General features: G+C 35.4%; 2 protein-coding genes across 3 annotated transcripts in view; both read left to right on the forward strand.

The window, feature by feature from the left end:
* LOC150096991 (carbonic anhydrase 13-like) overlaps window positions 1–20,167 on the forward strand; it is a 235,112-nt gene that overhangs the window by 104,301 nt on the left and 110,644 nt on the right. For both annotated transcript variants that reach the window (XM_090407994.1, XM_090407993.1), the window contains exon 3: window positions 12,579–12,697. In XM_090407994.1, the coding sequence (XP_090264120.1) occupies window positions 12,579–12,697 (119 nt within the window). The remainder of the gene's footprint in view (window positions 1–12,578; window positions 12,698–20,167) is intronic.
* LOC150096992 (mitochondrial GTPase 1) lies at window positions 11,114–12,079 on the forward strand. The gene has a single exon (XM_090408614.1). The coding sequence runs from the start codon at window positions 11,114–11,116 to the stop codon at window positions 12,077–12,079; it is 966 nt and encodes a 321-aa protein (XP_090264740.1).

Genomic DNA, 20,167 nt, shown 5'->3' on the forward strand with positions numbered 1-20,167 from the left:
CAGCAGGATGGAAGTAGCAGAGAGAATAATGCTTAGGTGGATGTGCGGTGTGACCAGAAAGGATCGTCTGAGAAATGACTATGTAAGGGGAGCAGTGAAAGTTACGAACTTAGGAGCGAAGATACAGGAGGCAAGGCTGAGATGGTTTGGTCATGTGATGAGGAGGGAGGACGAATATGTGGGAAGAAGGGTCATGCAGATGAATTTGCAAGGAAGGAGGAAGCGTGGGTGGCCAAAGAAGAGATGGAGGGAGCTGGTAGAAGAGGACTGGAGGAGGAAGAACTTGGATGTGGTGACAGCCCAAGACAGGAGGATGTGGAGGAGACTCATCATCAACAGTGACCCCACTTAAGTGGGAGAAGCTGCAGAAGAAGAAGAAGAAGAAGTAGAATCATCTTGTAAATTTTGACCATTTCTCCGATTGCTTTTCTCCCACAAGGTTTGGTCAAACACAATAATTTAACAAACAGAAAGCACTGCGAAAAAAAAAAAAAAAAAAGAGAAAAAAAAAGCAAATGTATGGATTTTCTTCTTGAGTCTCCAATTTTGCACAGTAGAGCGTGTAAGAAAAAACCCATGGGAGAGATAACGTCCTAGAGTAATTTCATTTAAATTCATACAAAAAAAAAAAAAAACAGAATAATCATGTAGTCATTGTGATGTAGCTCTGTATCTAAATTAAATGAAATTCTATTAAAATATCTAAACTAAATTAAATTTAAATTGCCTTCGTAGCGCTAATGGAAGAATGAAGGAACAGGCCACTCTTCGAGTGGAAAAACGCTGAGTTCCATTTCGTGATGACGACATCAATCTTTATATGATTTTTTCAATTGAAGGTGAGTTAGCCTATCTCATACGGATGTAGCAGAGTTTCTCATCCCGCATGCAGGTAAATTGTTTGCGATGACACGCGCAATTTACAGATAAAAAATACCGCAGTGGTGAACGGCAGATGGCTTTGTGTGTTGGTAGTCGTGTCGTTGTATACAGGGCCGACGGAAGCGGGTATGCGGTGTATGCGAGCGCCGCCGTCAGGGCACGGTTCATAAGTTCATTTTTAAGAAACAAAATTTTTATCATAAAAACAAAAAATCTTAGAATGATCAATATTAAAATAAATGAGGCCGGATACACCGAATAAAAATTTAAAAAAATTGTATATTGCCGCCTCTTTGATCAGCCGGCTGTTTACAATTTTGCAGCGAGAGCAGGCTAAATGCTTGCGTTGTGTCTACTGCAGTCTATCTAAAATGAAATGGTGAACGGTTTTTATGCGCAGAAACGAATTTTCGTACAAAACATTTGTTGCTAGTTAATCAGTCATATGGTACGCATCTCAGTAGGCTACTGACAGTAGTGCAGTGTGGACTATTATTTCGTCTCTGTGTCATGTTGTGTAATAATTTCTTGTGGGTATAAAATAGAAATGGAATCAAAAATTTAAAAAAAAAAGTTATCCGGTGCACAAAATCGTAAGCGTCATGCTGCGAAAGAAGCAGATATTAAGAAACAAACTGGGGCTCTTAATAAATTTGTTAAAATATTAAAATATTCTGATGCAGATTTTAAGCAACCCGATACATCAGAAATCAGAGTTGAAGAACTGTGCACATCATCCAGTTTGCATGAAAGTATACTATTGCAACTATTGAATAAGATAACAAGATGCATGATTTAAGTGAAAAACAGTTAGAGAAGATTTAGTTGTAGTTGACCACGAAACTAACACATTGTTAGTCTCTGTAAATTTAGAAGATCCAGATGAATGGGGAAATATTGATGAAAAATTACGAGTCGTTTTAATTGAAATGGGACCTGTTCAAAAGAAAAATATAGTATATCCCAGAGATACATATGGTCGTACATTTGGCGACACGTATTATAATAGAAAAATGGAAAACGGGGAGCTCGTGCCAAAGACATGGTTCATTTATTCCAAAACTTTAAATTCTGTTTTTTGCTTTTGTTGCAAACTTTTCTCACCCACTGAGTCAAGTAGTCTTGTAGAAGCTTATAACGATTGGATAAATGTAAGTACAACTTTGCATAGACATGAGACTAGTTTAACTCACATGAAAAATTGAAAAAAGAATCATATAAAATGGAAGAAACTTGATAAAAATTTAAAAATCCAAACGACCATTGATTGCCAAATTCAAAGCATGTATGAAATGGAAAAGACACATTGGACGAGTGTTTTGAGAACTCTTGATTGAAATAAAATTCCTTGGTAGCCAAAATTTATATTTTCGCGGATCATCTGATAAATTATATGAAAGGAATAACCGCAATTTTTTAAAATTAGTCGAACTGTTTGCGAAGAGTACACTATTTGAGTAAAGACAGTTAAAATGAAACATTGGAAACTTTAAGTAACGCAATCAGGGACATAATTTTATTATCAATTCCGAAATCTAAATGTTATTCCATAATTTTAGAATGCACACCTGATGCAAGTAAAACAGAACACATGGCCACTATTATTCGCTTTGTTTCCTGTGACAATAATATTGTCAAGATCAGGGAAAACCTTTTACGTTTTGCAGATATATCAGATTCCAGAGGACGTGGTCTATGTGCAACAATAATGGAACAACTAGTAAAATGGAACATTCCCACTGAAGACATGCGAGGTCAAGGGTATGACAATGGGGCAAATATGAAAGGGAAAAAAAATATGGGCTCCAAAATTTATTTTTGAACAAAAATCCTCGTGCTTTTTGGGTGCCATGTGCTGCTCATACTCTAAATTTAATCATTAATGATGCAGCCAAAGTGAATGCAGATACAATTAGTTTCTTTGCAATTATTCAAGAAATATGCAATTTCTTTTCATTCTCTTACAAACATTGGGCAATCCTTTTAAAGTTAATAAAAAAAATTTAACATTGAAACAGCCATCAAAAACGCGATAGGAAAGTAAAATTATTGCAGTCCGCCATCTACAATATCAGTTAGGAGAAATTTACGATGCACTTTTTGAAATTTTCAATAATGAAAATTTTAATAAAGAAACTCAGCATGAAGCACAAACATGTGCTAAAATACAAATTTATTTGCTCTCTTATAACTTGGCATGAATTTACTTACAGAATAAACCCTGTGAGTAAAATGCTTCAAGACAAAAATATGAATATTACACTTGCTTTACAATCTATCGAAAACTTAAAAATATTCTTACAAGAGTATCGATCAGGTACAAATTTTAAAAAAGTTCTAAAAACGGCAAAAGAACTGAGTGAAGAGATGGATGGAGAACAAGAATTTAAAACGGGTACGGAAGTTCGACGACGAAAGAAGACACGACAATTTGACTACGAACCTCATGACGAAACGCCACAATCGCCAGAAGATAAATTTAAAGTGAATGTGTTTTATACACTTCTAGACGTTGCAATGTGTTCGTTAATAGAACGTTTTGAACAACTAAAAACATATTACGATAATTTCAATTTCTTGTATAGATTACTACAAATTAATAACAAAGATTTACGAAAAAATTGTGACGATTTAGAGATTCTCTTGAAGGACGACGACAATAAAGACCTAAATGCAATAGAACTATATGACGAGTTATATGCTTTCCGAGATATTTTTCGGAAGAATAATTTAAATATTCAAAACGCTTTCGATATTCTTAATTTTATTTTGTCCAATAATTTATCTCTCCCTAACTTTTCAATTGCTTTAAGAATACTATTAACCTTACCTGTTAGTGTAGCGAGCGGTGAATGTTCCTTTTAAAAGTTGAAATTGATTAAAACCTACTTAAGAACAAGTATGTCACAAAAAAGGCTTGTTAGTTTGGCGTTAATAGCTATTGAAAATGATATGTGCGGAATCAGACGTTAAGACCATTATTACTAACTTTGTGAATATGAAATCAAAAACCTTAAAATTTTAATTAAAAAAATTTCAAGTATATTTATGTAATTTAATTTATTTTCTATTATTTTGTAAAGATGTTATTTTTGAATACTTATAGTAAATGTTCTAATTATTTCTGAATTCTTTTCTTATTTTCTCATCTATCTTGAGTTGCTTTTATTTTCCTAAAAGATAGTTCCATTTATAAAAATTATTAAAAACTTTTTACAAGTTACTAAGAATTTAGTAACTTGTAAAATGAAAGAATTTTTTAAACTTTAGTTCAAATAAATTTTAACTTTAATTAAAATTCATTTTAATTTTGTTAGCAATTCGGGTCGGTGAGAGCGCTATAATCCCTGTTTCATTATATTCAACGATTAAAGTGAAGTGGCTTTGTCAAAATTTGCTTTAACTTTTAAGAATATTTTAAATATTCCGGTTTTTAACGATTCTCCTGCCTAGTCAACACCCCTGGTTCGTTACATTTAGCGAACCAACATGTGGCTGTTCTGTCAAAATATATTTATAATTTAAATTTTTATTAGAGCCTGTGTAGCTCAGTGGATGTGGCGTTTGCATACCACTGCGCTTGGCCGCACGAAGGAAGTCTTGGTTTCGAGTCTAGTCGGCGACTAGAGGAAATTTTTCCAAGCCTTTTTTCGACCGGTTCCCGAGTTAGTCGATCTCTGGCACGGGCAAGCAGGTTTTTCCTCCCGGAAACTCGGGTTTTTCGTCCTGTAAACTCAAGAAAATCGACCGTAGAACCCACATTATTTCAGACATTAAATATATTTGTGTTAGGGTTAGAGACCACGAGATGGCGGCACATTTGAGCCGTCTCTCTTCACTGCGTACCGCTTAATTAGTGATAGCCTTGGGCCATCTGTCTCTGATTGGGTACCAGTGGAGATTGAACTGCCCACTCAGTCTCCAAAAAGTTAGATAGGGCTAAATGGCCTCGCCTGCTCCCGTATACGGGAATAAAAAGGCGTTAGCTGATTTTTTTTTTTTTTTTTTTATCGTAGAAGAACCACACACGCCTGGGTCGTTACAGGGGCGCTTAGATAGAAATTGCATTCGGGCGGCAAAGATCCTAGTGCCGGTTCTGGTTGTATAGTTGAAGGTTTAAGTAGAGGAGATGGGGAGTTGTGTAGTGAAGAAGGGTGTCCTCCCACGATGACTCGTACTCCTTGGAAGTGTCACCTAATAATAATAATAAATTTGCAATCTGCAAAAGACCTTAATCTTTAACTTTATATTTTTAATTTATCCTTTATGTTTAATTTTTATTATGATTATTTTTATAGTTTATTTTATCTTTATTTATTTTATCACTTAATTTTATCCTAATAAAGAAAGTATCAGTGACTATTTCATTGGCTCTGTATACTAACATCTTATAAATTTTGATGCTTTCCATCTAAAATAACATAGTCTATAGCTGATTTCCTTTCTCTTACAAACCAGATAAATTTATGTTATCTTAATATTTATAGGACACATTCGTGACTTTAACATTAATATATACTGCAAAATCTACTATTTTTTTTTTTACTATTTTGTTTAAAGTATGTTGTTCTCCATATACTCCATTACTGTTGGCAATTTCTTGTTTTTCCAATTGTGCATTTAAATTCTTGCTAATATCACATGTTTACTTTTGCTTTCGTTATTGTAAATGTTCAGAGAATTCAATGCCATCACCTTTTTTCCTATACTTGTGGTTCCCAAACTTTTTCGGTTCATGGCTCCCAAAGTCAGAATATAGGTCTCCTAACAGTTGCAGTTGGTGCGGTTAAGTTAAAAATAAATAAATAAATTGTTGTTGTTGTTGTTGTTGTTGTTGTTGTTGTTATTATTATTATAAAAACTGCCATGGAGTCAAAGACTCATCGTGGGAGGTCCACTGTTGCACAGTGTATCATACTATGCCTTAAATATATTCACTGTCTCTGTGCTCACTACATTCTCCAGAAATGCTTTCCAATCGCTGACCACTTTCCATGCAAAAAACCCTCCTCTCTCCCTTGCTCACACCCTCCTTATACAGCTTCCAGGAATGACCTCTTGCATTCTGTGCAAAACACTAAGATTGACAAAATGAAATTTCTGCAAATTGCATTTTGTTAATCTGTCTTCATACTCAACGTTCCAGAGAAATTACCTTAGCCAATCATCTCTGAACGTTTTCCAGTACATCTTCATCTTTTTGAAAACCAGGTGACCAAATCTGTGCACAGTAATCCATATGTATGATGCCTGATCAAAGCCATATACAAAGGAACCATAACATCCTTACTTCTACAAGTCAGCGCCCTCTGCATCATTCCCATTATCTGCTGTGTTGTCCTCACAATTTTAGTAACATATCCACAAAATTTTATGTCCTTGTCTGCAATCACTCCCAGATCTCTCATCTTCACTACCACGTCCAAGATATTTCCACCGATTGTGTACTCTAAATCCCATCTCTGATTCCTAAATTTCAAAACCTTACTTTGCAACATTGAATTGAAATCCCTACTCATTAGCCCATTCATCCAGTGTATTCAAGTCTTCTTGCAAAACTATAGTATCTGCTCTACTCTTGATAGCTCTCCCCAACTTTGCATCATCTGCAAACAACTGCATATCACCAGTCAGATCTCTCCAAATATCATTTACACACAACTAAAACATCAATGAACCCAAAACATACCCTTGGGGTACACGACTAGTAACTTTCCTCTTCTGGGATATCGCTCCTCCATAGACAACTCGCTGATACCTATCAGAAAGCCAATCTCCAATCCAGCGACTTAATCTACTGTTTCCCACCCGTTCTTATTTAATTACCAGCTTGTCATGTGGAAATTAATCAAACGCCTTTGCAAAATCTTAATATACCACTGTATATGCAACACCCTTATCCAACGCATTTCTCACTTTATTATAAAAAATAAGCGGATTGCTAAAGCACGATCTTCCTTTAACAAATCCATGCTGGCCGCCAAATATTTTTCTGTTGTTAACCCAATTCTGAATCTTATTCCTAACTAACTTCTCTAATACCTTAACCACAACTCCAGAGACACAGACTGGAGCAATTTTACCCTCTTTCCACTCTTTTGAAACTTGGCCAACTGAGAGACTGGTGTTAAAAAAATATATGCATAAGCTGTTATGCATTAACTCTCTGGAATATTCCCTTAAAACACGTGCTGAAATAGCATCAAGTCCCTCAGCCGTATTTACATCGAGTGTATTCAATTCCTCAAATACCTCCTGTTTACTTACCAACAGTCCCTCCTCCTCCTCCTTCTTTCCCACTGCTTTCACGATCTGCATGATGTCACATTCATAAGAATGAAATACCATTATAAATTGCTCATTAAATACTCAAGTATCCTCCTCAGTGGTCATCATTCCTCCATTTTTCACCAATCAATCCTATTCAATCATAATCACTCTTTCTTCTACTGGCCACATATCGAAAAAACTTCTTAGGATTTTTTTTTGGCCTCTTAAGTACATATTTGGAACAATCCAATCATTGAATAAATAAATCGTAATTAGAAGGACGGGTGAGCCTGTTCCTATATTTATATCGATGCACTGAGCAACACTGAGGTCTGTTCGCGCAGCGGGCTGAGAAACAACTACCTTCTGCACTGCGGTAATTAGAACAATCCAGAGTTTAATAGACTGCATTAAAATTCTGACATTGAGCGCCGTCTAGTATTACTATGTACTATTAAAAGCGAAACAGTTAGTGGTTTGAATAGTGTCTGTTAGATGTATTTTCTATCATCTCATCAACACCTCGATGGTCCAATTCTAAAACCACGTGGACTAAGTGTCATTTCAGTGAAAATATTGAAATACTTCGCGGCCCCAAGCCCCCAGGACGCCAAAGTGCACAGCTTGGGAACCACTGCCCTATACTGAAAAAGGTGATAGAATTCTGTTTATTTTTAATGTAACTTTTATTATTCTTTTTTTCTAATATTTATAACAGTTGATCTGTTTTGAAAATCGCCTCCGTAGCGCATTTGGAAGAACGACAGTACATTGCGCCCTTCGATTGGAAAAGGCCTAAGTTCGATTCCCGTCGTAACGACAAGGCGAGTTAGCCGATCTCATATGGAGATAGCTAGGGTTTTTTCTTCCGGAAACTAGGGTGAGTTTTTCATTCAGAAATCGGCCTGGAATACACAGGCAATTTTACAAAAAAATAAATAAATAAATAAATAAAAATACTAGTGATGAGCAGCAGATGGCATTGGTGTAGGTGAGGATGGTAGTGACTGTTCACTGTAGTTGGTGGATTGGCTGGTGGAGACAGAGAGTTGTAGAGTAGGTGCCCTTCCTGAATGAGTCTTTGGATTCCTTGGAGGCTTCACGTAATAATAATAATAATAATAATAATAATAGATTTATGAATCCAAATAATGCCTACCTGGGCCCTAATATCCAAGTTCTCAGTTTTCCGGGTTTCTTTTTTTTTCTTCTTTGTTTCGCTATTTATTGTAATTTGAAATCTTCTTATATTTAATATGGTATCTAATGCTATTTCTTTATACCATAACCTATTCTTCTAACATTCCCAGGCAAAATATTTATTATATTTTGTCGTTACCATTTACCAGTTTCATTGCTAGATCATTTTTCCAGACGTCAGCCTGAATATTCTAAAAAAAAAAAAAAAAAAATCAGCTAACGTCATTTGTTCCCTCATGGGGAATATGCGAAGCCGTTTCAGCTCTATCTAACTTTTGGAGACTGAGTGAGAGTTTAATCTCCAACAGTAATTTGCCTTAAGACTATCAGTAATTATTAGCGGCATCCGATGATGAGATGACTGACAAGTATCACCGTCTCGTGATCCCTAACGCAATATGTTATTATCTTGAAGAGTGTTGGTTCACACGAAAAAAACACGAAAAACTCGAGTTTTTCGGAGAAAAAATCCCGGTGGCTGTGCCAGAGATAGACTTCCTTGGAATTGGTCGAAGAGGAGGCTTAGGAAAAAGTTTCTCTAGTGAGCAAATAGAATCGAACTTAAGATTTTCTTTAGGCAGCCTTGGGCGGAAGATGCAAGCCTCACTTCACTGAGCTACAGAGGGCTCTTTTGGCTTAAGAGTAAGATAAAATTCCTCTCATAAAGAGAATTTTACAAGATACTACCTTGATGATTGATAGTCCAGGGGTAGGACTGCCACCTTAAGGCTTCTAGATTTGCCTTCCTCCAAATTTACGCCCATAGGATATGGGTATATGGGTGGCATTTCCTCCAACAAAACATCTAATATTGATACCACAGGAAGACTGTAACTAATGGGCTGCTTTAAGCATCCAAACTGAATTTTCCTTTGCAGTTCTCACTTTCATGTAGGATGGTAGTTGTTGAACTCCTCTTGGTAAATCTTCTATCATTCTTTCTGTATTTTGTTTCCATCTTCTATATTAAAATATATAAAACTAGCCTCAACCTGGTTTTTATTTTTCAATTTTATTTATAAATAAAATCGCTGAATAAGACTATTTTATTATTGAAGTTAATACATTAAAATATGTTTTAATATCTTCATTTCTGCTATGATCTAATGGTGTACAACTTTTTACTTATTGCAGGGATTTCATTTCTATAGTTGTATTTTAATTTTTTTAATTCATGTTTCTGATTGATATTAATGTGCACTCTTATGTATTTTTTTTTCTCTTTTCTTCTAAAGTTCTATTCGTTTTCCCAGTATCATTTTTTATCATAAAACATTTAAGATCATTCAAGAAACTATCCTTTTATAATACGAATTATTATTATTATTACTTTTTTCACACAATTTGAACATAGTCAAAAGAAGATATTCAAACAGCAATTTGACTAGTGATACAGAGCAATTCACGTTCTACCAAAGAATTTAAGAATAGTCTGTCAGGTAGCGTCGCGAAATATGAACTGTTCCAAGTTATGCCGTTTTTGCAGATCATATGTGGTCAGTTCATTGGTATTTAATTCTTGTAAATAGTTGGATAGTTTCTTTGGAATTGCACCAAGTGCACCGATAACTATTGGGATAACGTTGGTGTGTTTAAGCCACTGCCTGCAAAGTTCGATTGCCAGATCCTCGATATTTAGTATTTTTTTTTTTTTTTGCTGTTCTTTGTTGTTGATGTTGTTATCAATGGGTACTGCGGTGTCAACAATTCAAACCTGTCGATGTTCACTAATTGCGAAGTGAGGTCCATTATATTCCAAGGGCCGATCAGTTTGTACACTAAAGTCCCAGAGAATTTTTGTCGTTTCGTTTTTCATTGCTGTCTCTAGTTTATGCTGCCATCAGTTATCAGATGTAGGAAAGCCATATTTTTTGCATACATGCCAATGAATTATTTTGACCACTTGATCATGACGGTATTTGTAGTCAGTTTCGGCTATCTTGCAGGCACTGATCAGATGTTCTGCATTCTCATCAATCCGATCGCATAATCTACATTTACTGTTATTACCGATGTTCTCAATTTTTACTTTGATTGCATTAGTTTGTAACGCTTGTTCTTGAGAGGCTATATTATAAAAGAAACAGAAGGAATAAATCCTTCTGTTTCTTTTATAATATATCCATGTTGTAGCCATTGTGACGTTGTGGTCACGTCATTTTCCCCCTCAGAATCTCGAAGCGCACATATCGGTCATTTTGCTGTTCCTTTTTGTAATCGGATTTATTTCTTATTTCTTTTAAAATGCCTTTTTTTGAAATGCCTCGAAGCATTTGCTCAGTGTTATTGTCGATATAATTTTTTTAACGAATTTCTTCTTCTTTAACAGTCTGTCTCTCTTGCAGCAGATCCCACCTACCTATTCTTCTCGGTAGATGCAGCCGGTCAACATCACTTCGTGAATCTAAGGCATTATTTTATTTATTATTATTGTTATTATTATTATTATTATTATTATTATTATTATTAAAATTTGATAACCGTTTAATAACTGTTTTTTCCAGTTAGTCATTAAAAATCGCGTGTGCTTTATTATTTAGCAACGAGATCCATTCTTTGCTAGTAGAGGGTGCTAATATCGCGTTTACTTACATTTGCGCCATCATATAATGCATTTCATGCTCTTTAACGTTAGTCGGTGTGTTGATTTTTGAGTGCGATGGGAATTTATTTTTCTTCGTTTATTTTACTAGTTGGGTTAAGTGAAGTAGTAAGATAAGGTTTCGTTTGTGACTTGAAATTTTATATTGGTGAATTTAAAATGTGGGATAGTGCAATTTTAAGTCAACTGAAGTTCCGCCGTGTGTTTTCGTGTTCTACGGATATTACGACATGGTTTCCAGGACACATGAATAAAGGAATGAAACAAATGCAGCAAAAATTAAAACAGGTTGATTGTATTATTGAAGTTCATGATGCAAGGATACCCTTTAGTGGAAGAAATCCGTTTTTTTATAGTAGATTAACAGCCATAAAACCCCACATTTTAGCTCTTAATAAAATGGATTTGACTGATATGTCTTACCAGTCTCAAGTTGAAAATCGTCTAAGAAATGATGGAATACAAAACGTCATTTTTATGACCTGTAAAGATCATCATAATAGTGGAGTTAGAAGTATTGTTTCTACCGTTCAAGAATTAATAAAGAATTCTGATCGATATAATAGGCGAGAAGCTGAAGATTTCTGTCTAATGATTATTGGTATTCCGAACGTTGGAAAATCTTCTTTGATTAATATTTTAAGAAATATTCATTTAAAGAAGGGAAAAGCAACAAGAGTTGGAGCTCTTGCAGGGATAACGAGGAGTGTCCTGGAAAGGATAAAAATTTCTGAAAGGCCACCCATTTATCTATTAGATACCCCTGGAGTTTTGTCTCCATTGGCTAAAAGTGCAGAAGTAGCGCTTCGTTTGGCACTGTGTTCGACACTACAAGATCATCTAATTGGACAACATCTTATTGCAGATTATCTTCTTTTCTGGTTGAACAAGCATCAAAATTTTAAATATGTTGATTTTTTGGGATTAAAAGAACCGAGTGATGATATTAATTTAGTATTACTAAAAACTGCTGTTCACCTACAGAAAACGTTGTCTGTTAGATCACCTGAAGGGTATATGAAGAGAGTTCCTAATTTGTTAGCAGCAGCTAATCATTTTGTCAGAGGCTTTCGGGAAGGTGTCTTTGGGTGTGTTCTGTTAGATATGGATTATATTGAGAAGTGAAATAGAATTTTCTAAAATATTTACACATATGACTACATAGAGGCTTTAACATATGTTATATGCTCATTAATGGTAAAATTTGCATAAAGATGGTAAATCAAAGAAAAACCATAGAAATAGATTTTTTGTCAGTCCTTCAATCCAGCAATTTCATTAATGTTAGTTATGTAAAAAACTTGTGTTTTGTTGAGAGAAGTTGGATTATTCAGTGTGATTGGTTCAGTGCCAGTTACTACAAATAATTTTTTGTGTTCTTCAACATAAGTTTTCTTTCTTCATTTTCATCACATCCTCTATAACAAATGGAGTAAAAATCTACTGAAAACTACTAATTAGAAATGTAAATAAAAGTTGAGACTACATTAGTTTGACAAAAAAAAAAAAAAAAGAGAGAAGACACTTATTTAGGTGCAGTTTACAACTGAGTACTCAGGTCAGGGGGGGGGTATTTTTTTTATGGACCAGACAGCAGTAATAGAACAATTTTTCCTCAACTCAGGTCTTCAAGGAGGACCTCTACAACACTCCTACCAACTTTTGCAGTTTCACTGTCATTGGGGTAAAACAAACAGTTCTGGATCAGAGCATGCAGTGGATGGTACACATTACCCTGCAGAAGTAAGTGTTTTCTACACAGTTTTAGAGAAGTATAACACATAACCCCCAAAAATTTTGAAATTTCTTTTTGTTTGATTGTAAATGTCAACTCTTGTTTTGTATTTGCATATTTTTTTTATGTATTTCATATATTTATGTAACTTTTGTATATATTTATATTTTATAAATATTTATATAAATATTGTGTTAAACTTATTAAAATCCATAAAAATTGATATTAAATATTTCCAGGTTAATTCGCTTAAGCCTGCATACTATACTGCATAATGTTGCAATATTTTAGTTTCATGACGAGCTTAATTGTTAAAAGTATAGATTTAAAAAAAAAAAAAAAAAGCTCTGCTTTATGGTATAATTCCACTGCACTAATAAGTGTCTTCAACATATAATAATCCATTTATCCATCCATAGCAGGAAAGCAGTTTGCCGATCGGATAATTTAAGATAAAATTGCATGATACTGTATGAGAAGTCAGACACAATCTGTGTGTTAAGGCTTAAGTGCTGGAAGAAACTCATATTAGAAGCTTAATCGCATGAAGCAGCAATGAGAAAGGATTCAATATTTAACTCCTCCAATATTTTGTATCAGTCACTGAGACATTGTTAGAGAATACAGTGAGACTTGTAACATACACAAGCAACACAAAACTAAATGGAACTTGGATGAAAGACTAGTTCTAACTAGGTAGGGTGCCCTCTGTGGACATCTGTGAGATCTTGAAGTATTAATGTTTCCCATATTTACGGAAGTTTTATGCAACATATTTATTTAAATTAGGCTGATTTCTGAGAGCCACTGCAGATTCCAAAAACAATCTTTCTCTTCGAAATTTACTATGATGAAGCATGGTGGTCTTTTTCCAACTGCTTCTATGAGCCATATCTAAAGCATGATCCATATGTCCCAATTATCTGCAGATGTATTTTTTGTTTGTCCATAGTAAGCCAACTTGCAGGAACAGGGCACTTTGTATATATCCCAGGCATAGAGAGAGGAGGGAGCTGTTCTTTAGTAGGCATATAAGGCGAGCAAGCTTTTGGTGGGACTTGAAAGCTGTGCAGATACTATTTCTTTAAGGCTGGCTATTTTCTGAAGTAGCTCAGACATATGGGATGATAACATGACTAAAATCTTTCTGAAGAGAAGCAGAGAATTGGAAAGACGAGTTTTTTTTTTTATTTATTTTTTTTATTTTTTGATACTGTGGGAACTGTAGCCATTAGATAAGGTGTGGTGTGTATACGTTCTGCTGTAGGGGAGGACTCACTGGAGCAAAGGTTATAAGCTGTATTGGTTAGTGTTTGAGAGGGAAGGGGATGATGGGAAAGTGTAAATGTGTAGGTGGACTTCATATATACTGAAAAGGTAAGGTTACCATTGGTTTTTGTGTTACCAAGGTGTCTAGAAAGGCTAAACTGTTATTAATTTCTTTTTTCCATGGTAAACTGGATTCTAGGGCGAAGACTATTGAGGTGAGAGAGGAAAGAGTAATTTTTCTCGGTCATGGGGCCAAATGAAGAATGCATAATCTACATATCTTAATGAAATGGAAGGTTTGAGATAGGATGAGTCAAGCTTGTTTTCAAAATTTTTCATAAAAATTGACTGGGGTGAGAGGGGAGAACCCATAGAAACACCCTTCCCTCTCACCCCACCTTGCCAATCTTTCCCATCTCTCAACATGGTATCATTAACACTAACCAATAGAACCTATAACCTCTGTTCCAATGAGTCCCTCAAAGCCTATCATATATACCAGCATTTCTCAAACTTTCTAAACCCAAGGACCAGTAAAATGCTTAAAAAAATTCTACAGACCACTAAGTTATGTATTTTTTTTTTAATGTATATGGGATTACCAACATTTTGGAAAAGTTGTGCCTTTTATAACATAATAAATCTAAAAGCATGTTTTGAATACATATGAAAACATAATTAAGTTGGAAGTAAATGATTAAAAGTGTATCATCACTGAATAAAGTTTTAATTTTTATTAAACAAATAAAGGTATCAGTTTCTGATTTGCTGTGGGTAAATGAATGGGTATATCAGCGCATTCCTGCTGATAACCCCATTCATCTGCCCACAGCAACTTTTATATTTTATATGTTATCCCCATTCATCTGCTCATACCCTATAACAACTTTTATCTTCACGCACTCCCTGATTCGACCTGCGAGATGTAAAATGTTCCATTCGCTAAGTGCATTGTGAAACGAGGGAAAAATGTTCTTATCTTACTCCATTCATCATAATACTGAATACCAACTTGACATCCTTGTCCTGTCCAAACCATTCCCTGCATATACCCAAGAATTTCACTCAGAACATCCCAAAGTCATTAATGTTCCCCCACCCACCCACCCACACACACACACACACACACACACACACACACAAAGATAGGTTGTAGAGCCGCATTTCCGGCCGATACGAATCGCCTTATTTCCCTGGCAAGTTTTCCATGACCAATAAAAAAATTTAAGACATCCTGTTATGTGAGCACCTTCACGATATCTATAAACAGTTCAACCCACAATGTCAGTCACAAAGTGCCATCCACGTGGTTGGGCACATTTTCCAGCCAGTGACTATATGCCATATATACCATACACATGTGATTTGCTAATCGTGTTATGATAGTGGTTTTAATTATATCTGTCCTGTTTTATCCAGAGGCACAGCAGTGGTCATTGTAAATCTGGTAGATTCATTAATCGTGTGGTGATTTTATTTATATTTGTCCTGTGTGCTGCTTGTATTCGTTACGTTGTGATGTGTGTTTCTGTACGATCCATGACCGTATGGATGTTGTCTGCATGCAATGGATTCAGTGTGCTTGGTGACTACGAGATATGGAACGTTGCTAAACGGGACACGGGCGGCTATCCGCTTCCTCGCCAGCAGAGCTGAGCCTCACCATGACGTCACTTTGCATAACTTTCGTTTCATTAATCCATCTCAGATTTTGGAAATGGATTAATTCCAAAACCAGTAATGAGAGTAATCAGAAACTGTAGTCCAAATAAATAATATGGTATAATTATGTTACCACTTACTTTTAATGAAATGGTTTAGCTTCTCTGTCTTTGCAGAGTTGCTGGATATCTGGCTCAATATTGGTGAACTTCAGTCGAAGATCGACACACACACACACACACACACACACACACACACACACACACACACACACTCTCTAAGACAATTTCTCTATTTTGTTTTTATTTGAAGGAGCAATGAAAATCCTTTCTCACGAAGATAGGTTGTAGAAAACTGCATGACGATTTTCGGTGCTTCTTCAGATAATTCGGGGAAATTCACTTCTCACTGAAGGCGAGATCCTGAATCGAGCCAAACCAAGATCGCGGAATTGCATTTTAAGCCCACTATCACTTGAAACCCAATTAAGTGTTCTTTTTTCGATAACAAAAGGTCTTTCTCATGACTATAAGCCTGAAATAGATCTCGAACCCACAGAACTTTCTTATAAAAGTTATTCGGAAAATATGTTTCAAAATTCTGTTTCAGAGTTTTGAGGTTGTCACAAACCCTTTCCAGACATGCACAACACCAGTTGTTTTTTTTCTCATAAATGAGCTAAATCTCTCCCTGAAGGGAGAGATTTAGTTCATTTAATTTTGAAAAAATTGTCTGATAGATAGGATAGTGTTGATAACCATGCTTCGTCAACAAGGTTTGGTTTATAGTTTATTTGGCACAAAAACTACAAAGGTCATACTGTGCCATACTAAAGGTTACAGCATTAGCATTTACAGAAAATTGTAAACAATGTCTGCACAAGAATCTAGTTTCACAAAGCATCTCTAGGTAAACAGAACTGCTGCAGAGGGCACAGCAACACACAAGGTCAGAGGTTATTACAGTAGTGCAAAAATTGTTAACAATATAAGTTAATACATAATATATGAAACACTAAGTCAGGGAATGCAGTATCTACATATATGTAAAATTATAATAGATGCCTTTATAGCAGTACAAAAATAGGCAAAAATGGATTAAACAATATGCATGGATGAAAATTAAATTTAGCAATGCAGTATAAACAGAATTTAGCAATACATATAAACAGAATTACTAGAAACTACAAGTAGGTAAGATGTCCTACAGCACTACATGATTATTCGATAAATAAAGTTGTAAATAAGATGCATACACAAAGTATGTTAAGTGATGCAATATCTACATATAAACAAAATTACTGCAGAGATTTCAGCAATACATAAATAGATAACTATAGTTTAACATACGTATATACAAAACAAGTCAAGGAAAGCAGTGTGTACATCTAGTAAGATTACAACAAACATTATTATACTAATACTTAGAGTCAGAAAGGAATTATTATACAGCACTGATGCATAAAATTTAAGTTTAGCATTATGGTATTTACATATTAACAAAATTACAGCAGGGTGATACAAATATACAAGATCAAGGCCTATGGTAATACATAATTGGTCAGATTTAACCTAATAAATAATATGTATGTATAAAAGTTAAGCAAAAAAGTATTTACGTATAAACAAATTTATAGTCAAATGTGTTTGTACAAATTAATTCTTTCTAAAAAATTAAAAACATCATGCAATTTGCCTGAGTCTGCTAGCATTTCCCTGAGTGTATCTGGCTTGGTTAGATAGGCGAAAATTTCATTCCTCTCGTGTAAATTTTTGGCAATCTACCAGAATATGATGAATAGTGAGGTGTGTGTTGCATTTTTCATATATGGGAGGGTCATCAGCTCTCAGTAAATGAGAATGCATAAGGTGACTCTGACTTATGCGGAGCCCAGCAAGGACAACCTCCTCTTTTCTCTTTGTATGTTGACTAGAATGCCAGTGTTTAATTTCAGGTTTAATGTTATATAATTTGTTTGTTGATGATTTTTTTTTTAAACCTAGATAGCGCCATATTAGGGCTTTAGTCTTGTGTTGCACGTTGCAATCACTTATACTAGCCCCACTGTTACACCGGATTGTGGTTGTCTTGCATTTGTAACAAACTTTGTGTTGTGTGCTCTGAAGATGCTGGATATAATACCAGCGAAATATTAGCTTTTAAGTTAATAAATAGTTATTTTCTTAACCATCTGTGTTCTTATCATACCGTGAAACCTATTACAACATGTCTGAAGAACACATAAGCCTATCCATGCATATTGTTTGTTGATGCTTCTTGCCATGTTAACTCCCACTGAGCAATTAGCTTTGATCTTATAAGTTGTCTGTATAATATGGAACTGTCAAACAGTATGTGGAGAAGGTATGAGCTGATTTAGCAGCTGCATCTGCAGCCTCATTTCCCTTGATTCCGATTTGGCTGGGAATCCAGCAGAACTGAACATCGAAATTAAGGATTTTCATTTTGTGAAGCAGGTATAGCACTTCATAAAGTACTGAATGTGGATTATACATAGGAGAGGAGATGGCCTGCAAAGAGCTCAATGAGTCTGTATAAATTATACACTTTTGGTAGCAGTTTTCTTTTATATGTACAAGTGCAAGCTGAATGGCCTGTAACTCTGCTGTATAATTGCTGCAGTCTGGTGGGATCTGGTTTGAGATAATAATGTTAGCAAACACATCAGCACAGCCAACAGAGATGTTAGTTCTTGAACCATCAGTATGGATGGGTAAGAAATCGGCATGTGCTGCTCTATGTGCATTAAACAATTACAGGTAAATGGATGATGGGGTATAAGATTTCTGTAGCTGACAAAGTAACAGATTGCAGGATAGTGTGCAAACCTGCCATGGAGGAATGCTGTTATGTTTAGTGTAGCTAATGTTGTCAACGTTTATATTAACAGCTTGCACAGTTTCTTTAATACGCATACCAAAAGATGTATAGCAGTTTGATGTGTGTGATATTGAGCTTCCCAATGCAGACTTGTCTCATGTAGATACAATGCAAAGTATCTACATGAGAAGATACTATTCCATGTAGGGTGATCTGGGAGAGATTTTATTTTTAGGGCATAATTAAGAGACAACTGTTTCCGTCGAAGTGATAAGAGCCGGTTCATTTGCTTCAACATAGAGACTTTGAGTGGGTGAGGTGCGAAAGGCACCAGTAGCTATCCGTATACCCTGATGATGGATGGAATCCAACCATCGTAGGTTACTGTCTTGCTGAACCATAGACTTGGGACCCATAATCCGGCTTTGAACGTATAAGTGCACGATAAAGATGGAGCAATGAAGCTCGATCAGCACCCCACTCAGTAGAGGATAGAGTGCGAAGGAGGTTCAAAGTTCTTTTGCACTTTTCGCTTAGTTGATGAATGTGTGCTAGAAATGAGTTTTCTGTCAAAGATGAGTCCCAAGAACTTGGTTTCTGTAGCTACTGGAATAACAGTATGTCCTATTCTTAGTTCAGGATCTGGGTGGTGAGTGCGTTTTCTACAGAAGTGTACACAGATACTTTTTTCTGTTGAAAACCTAAATCCATTATTAAGAGTCCACAGAGAGACATGATCAATTGCTTGCTGAAGTTGCCTTTCAATTACCCTCATGTTACATGAGTGACAGTAAATTGTAAAGTCGTCAACATATAGAGCATTCTCTACAGTTGGAGGAAGCTGTTCAATAATTGAGTTAATTTTAATAGCAAAAAGGGTTACACTTAAGACAGAGCCTTGGGGAACACCTTGTTCTTGATGATATGGTCGAGATAGCATACTTCCCACTCTGACTTAGAAAGTTCGCGTGGACGGAAAGTTTTTAATAAATATAGGGAGGTGTCCTTTGAGACCTAGGTTACAGAGGTCTTTTAATATGCCATACTCCAGGCTGTGTCATAAGCTTTTTCGATGTCAAAAAAAATTGAGACAAGATGTTCTCGCTTCAGAAATGCATCTCTTATACAAGTTTCTAACCGAACTAAATGGTCTAAAGTTAATCGATGTCTACGGAAACCACGTGTATTGGAGAGAAGACTGTTGCCTTCTAAATACCAGAGAAGTCTGGCATTAATCATTTTCTCTAGTATCTTACAAAGACAGCTGGTCAGAGCAATGGGTCGATAATTATTTGCTTGTGTTGGATCTTTTCCTGGTTTTGGGATAGCAATGACATTTGACTTATGCCAAGAATTTGGAAACTCTTCCTCTGCAAGTATTCTATTGTATAATAAGAGAAGATCAATAGAAGATGATGGTAGATGATATCCATTATGAAATGATAAAACATCAGGTCCTACTGCACTAGGGTGAGATTGTAGGAGAGCTCTTTTTAGTTCCTCCTTGACAAATGGTTGATTATAATGCTGAAGAATGTTGGTAGAAAAATTAAGCCTTTGTTTCTCTTGCTGCTCTTTCAGTATTAAAAATTCTGGAGAATATGAAGCTGTTGCTGAGATTTTAGCAAAAGTTTCTCCCAAAGTATCTGCAATAGCTTTGGGATCAGCAAGAACACCTCCATTATAGTCTAAGGTGGACAAGCAAT

Source organism: Typopeltis vanoorti, chromosome 18 (assembly GCF_054136105.1).
Source record: "Typopeltis vanoorti isolate ZY-2024b chromosome 18, IOZ_Tvanoo_1.0, whole genome shotgun sequence".
Classification (NCBI taxonomy): Eukaryota; Metazoa; Arthropoda; class Arachnida; order Uropygi; family Thelyphonidae; genus Typopeltis; species Typopeltis vanoorti.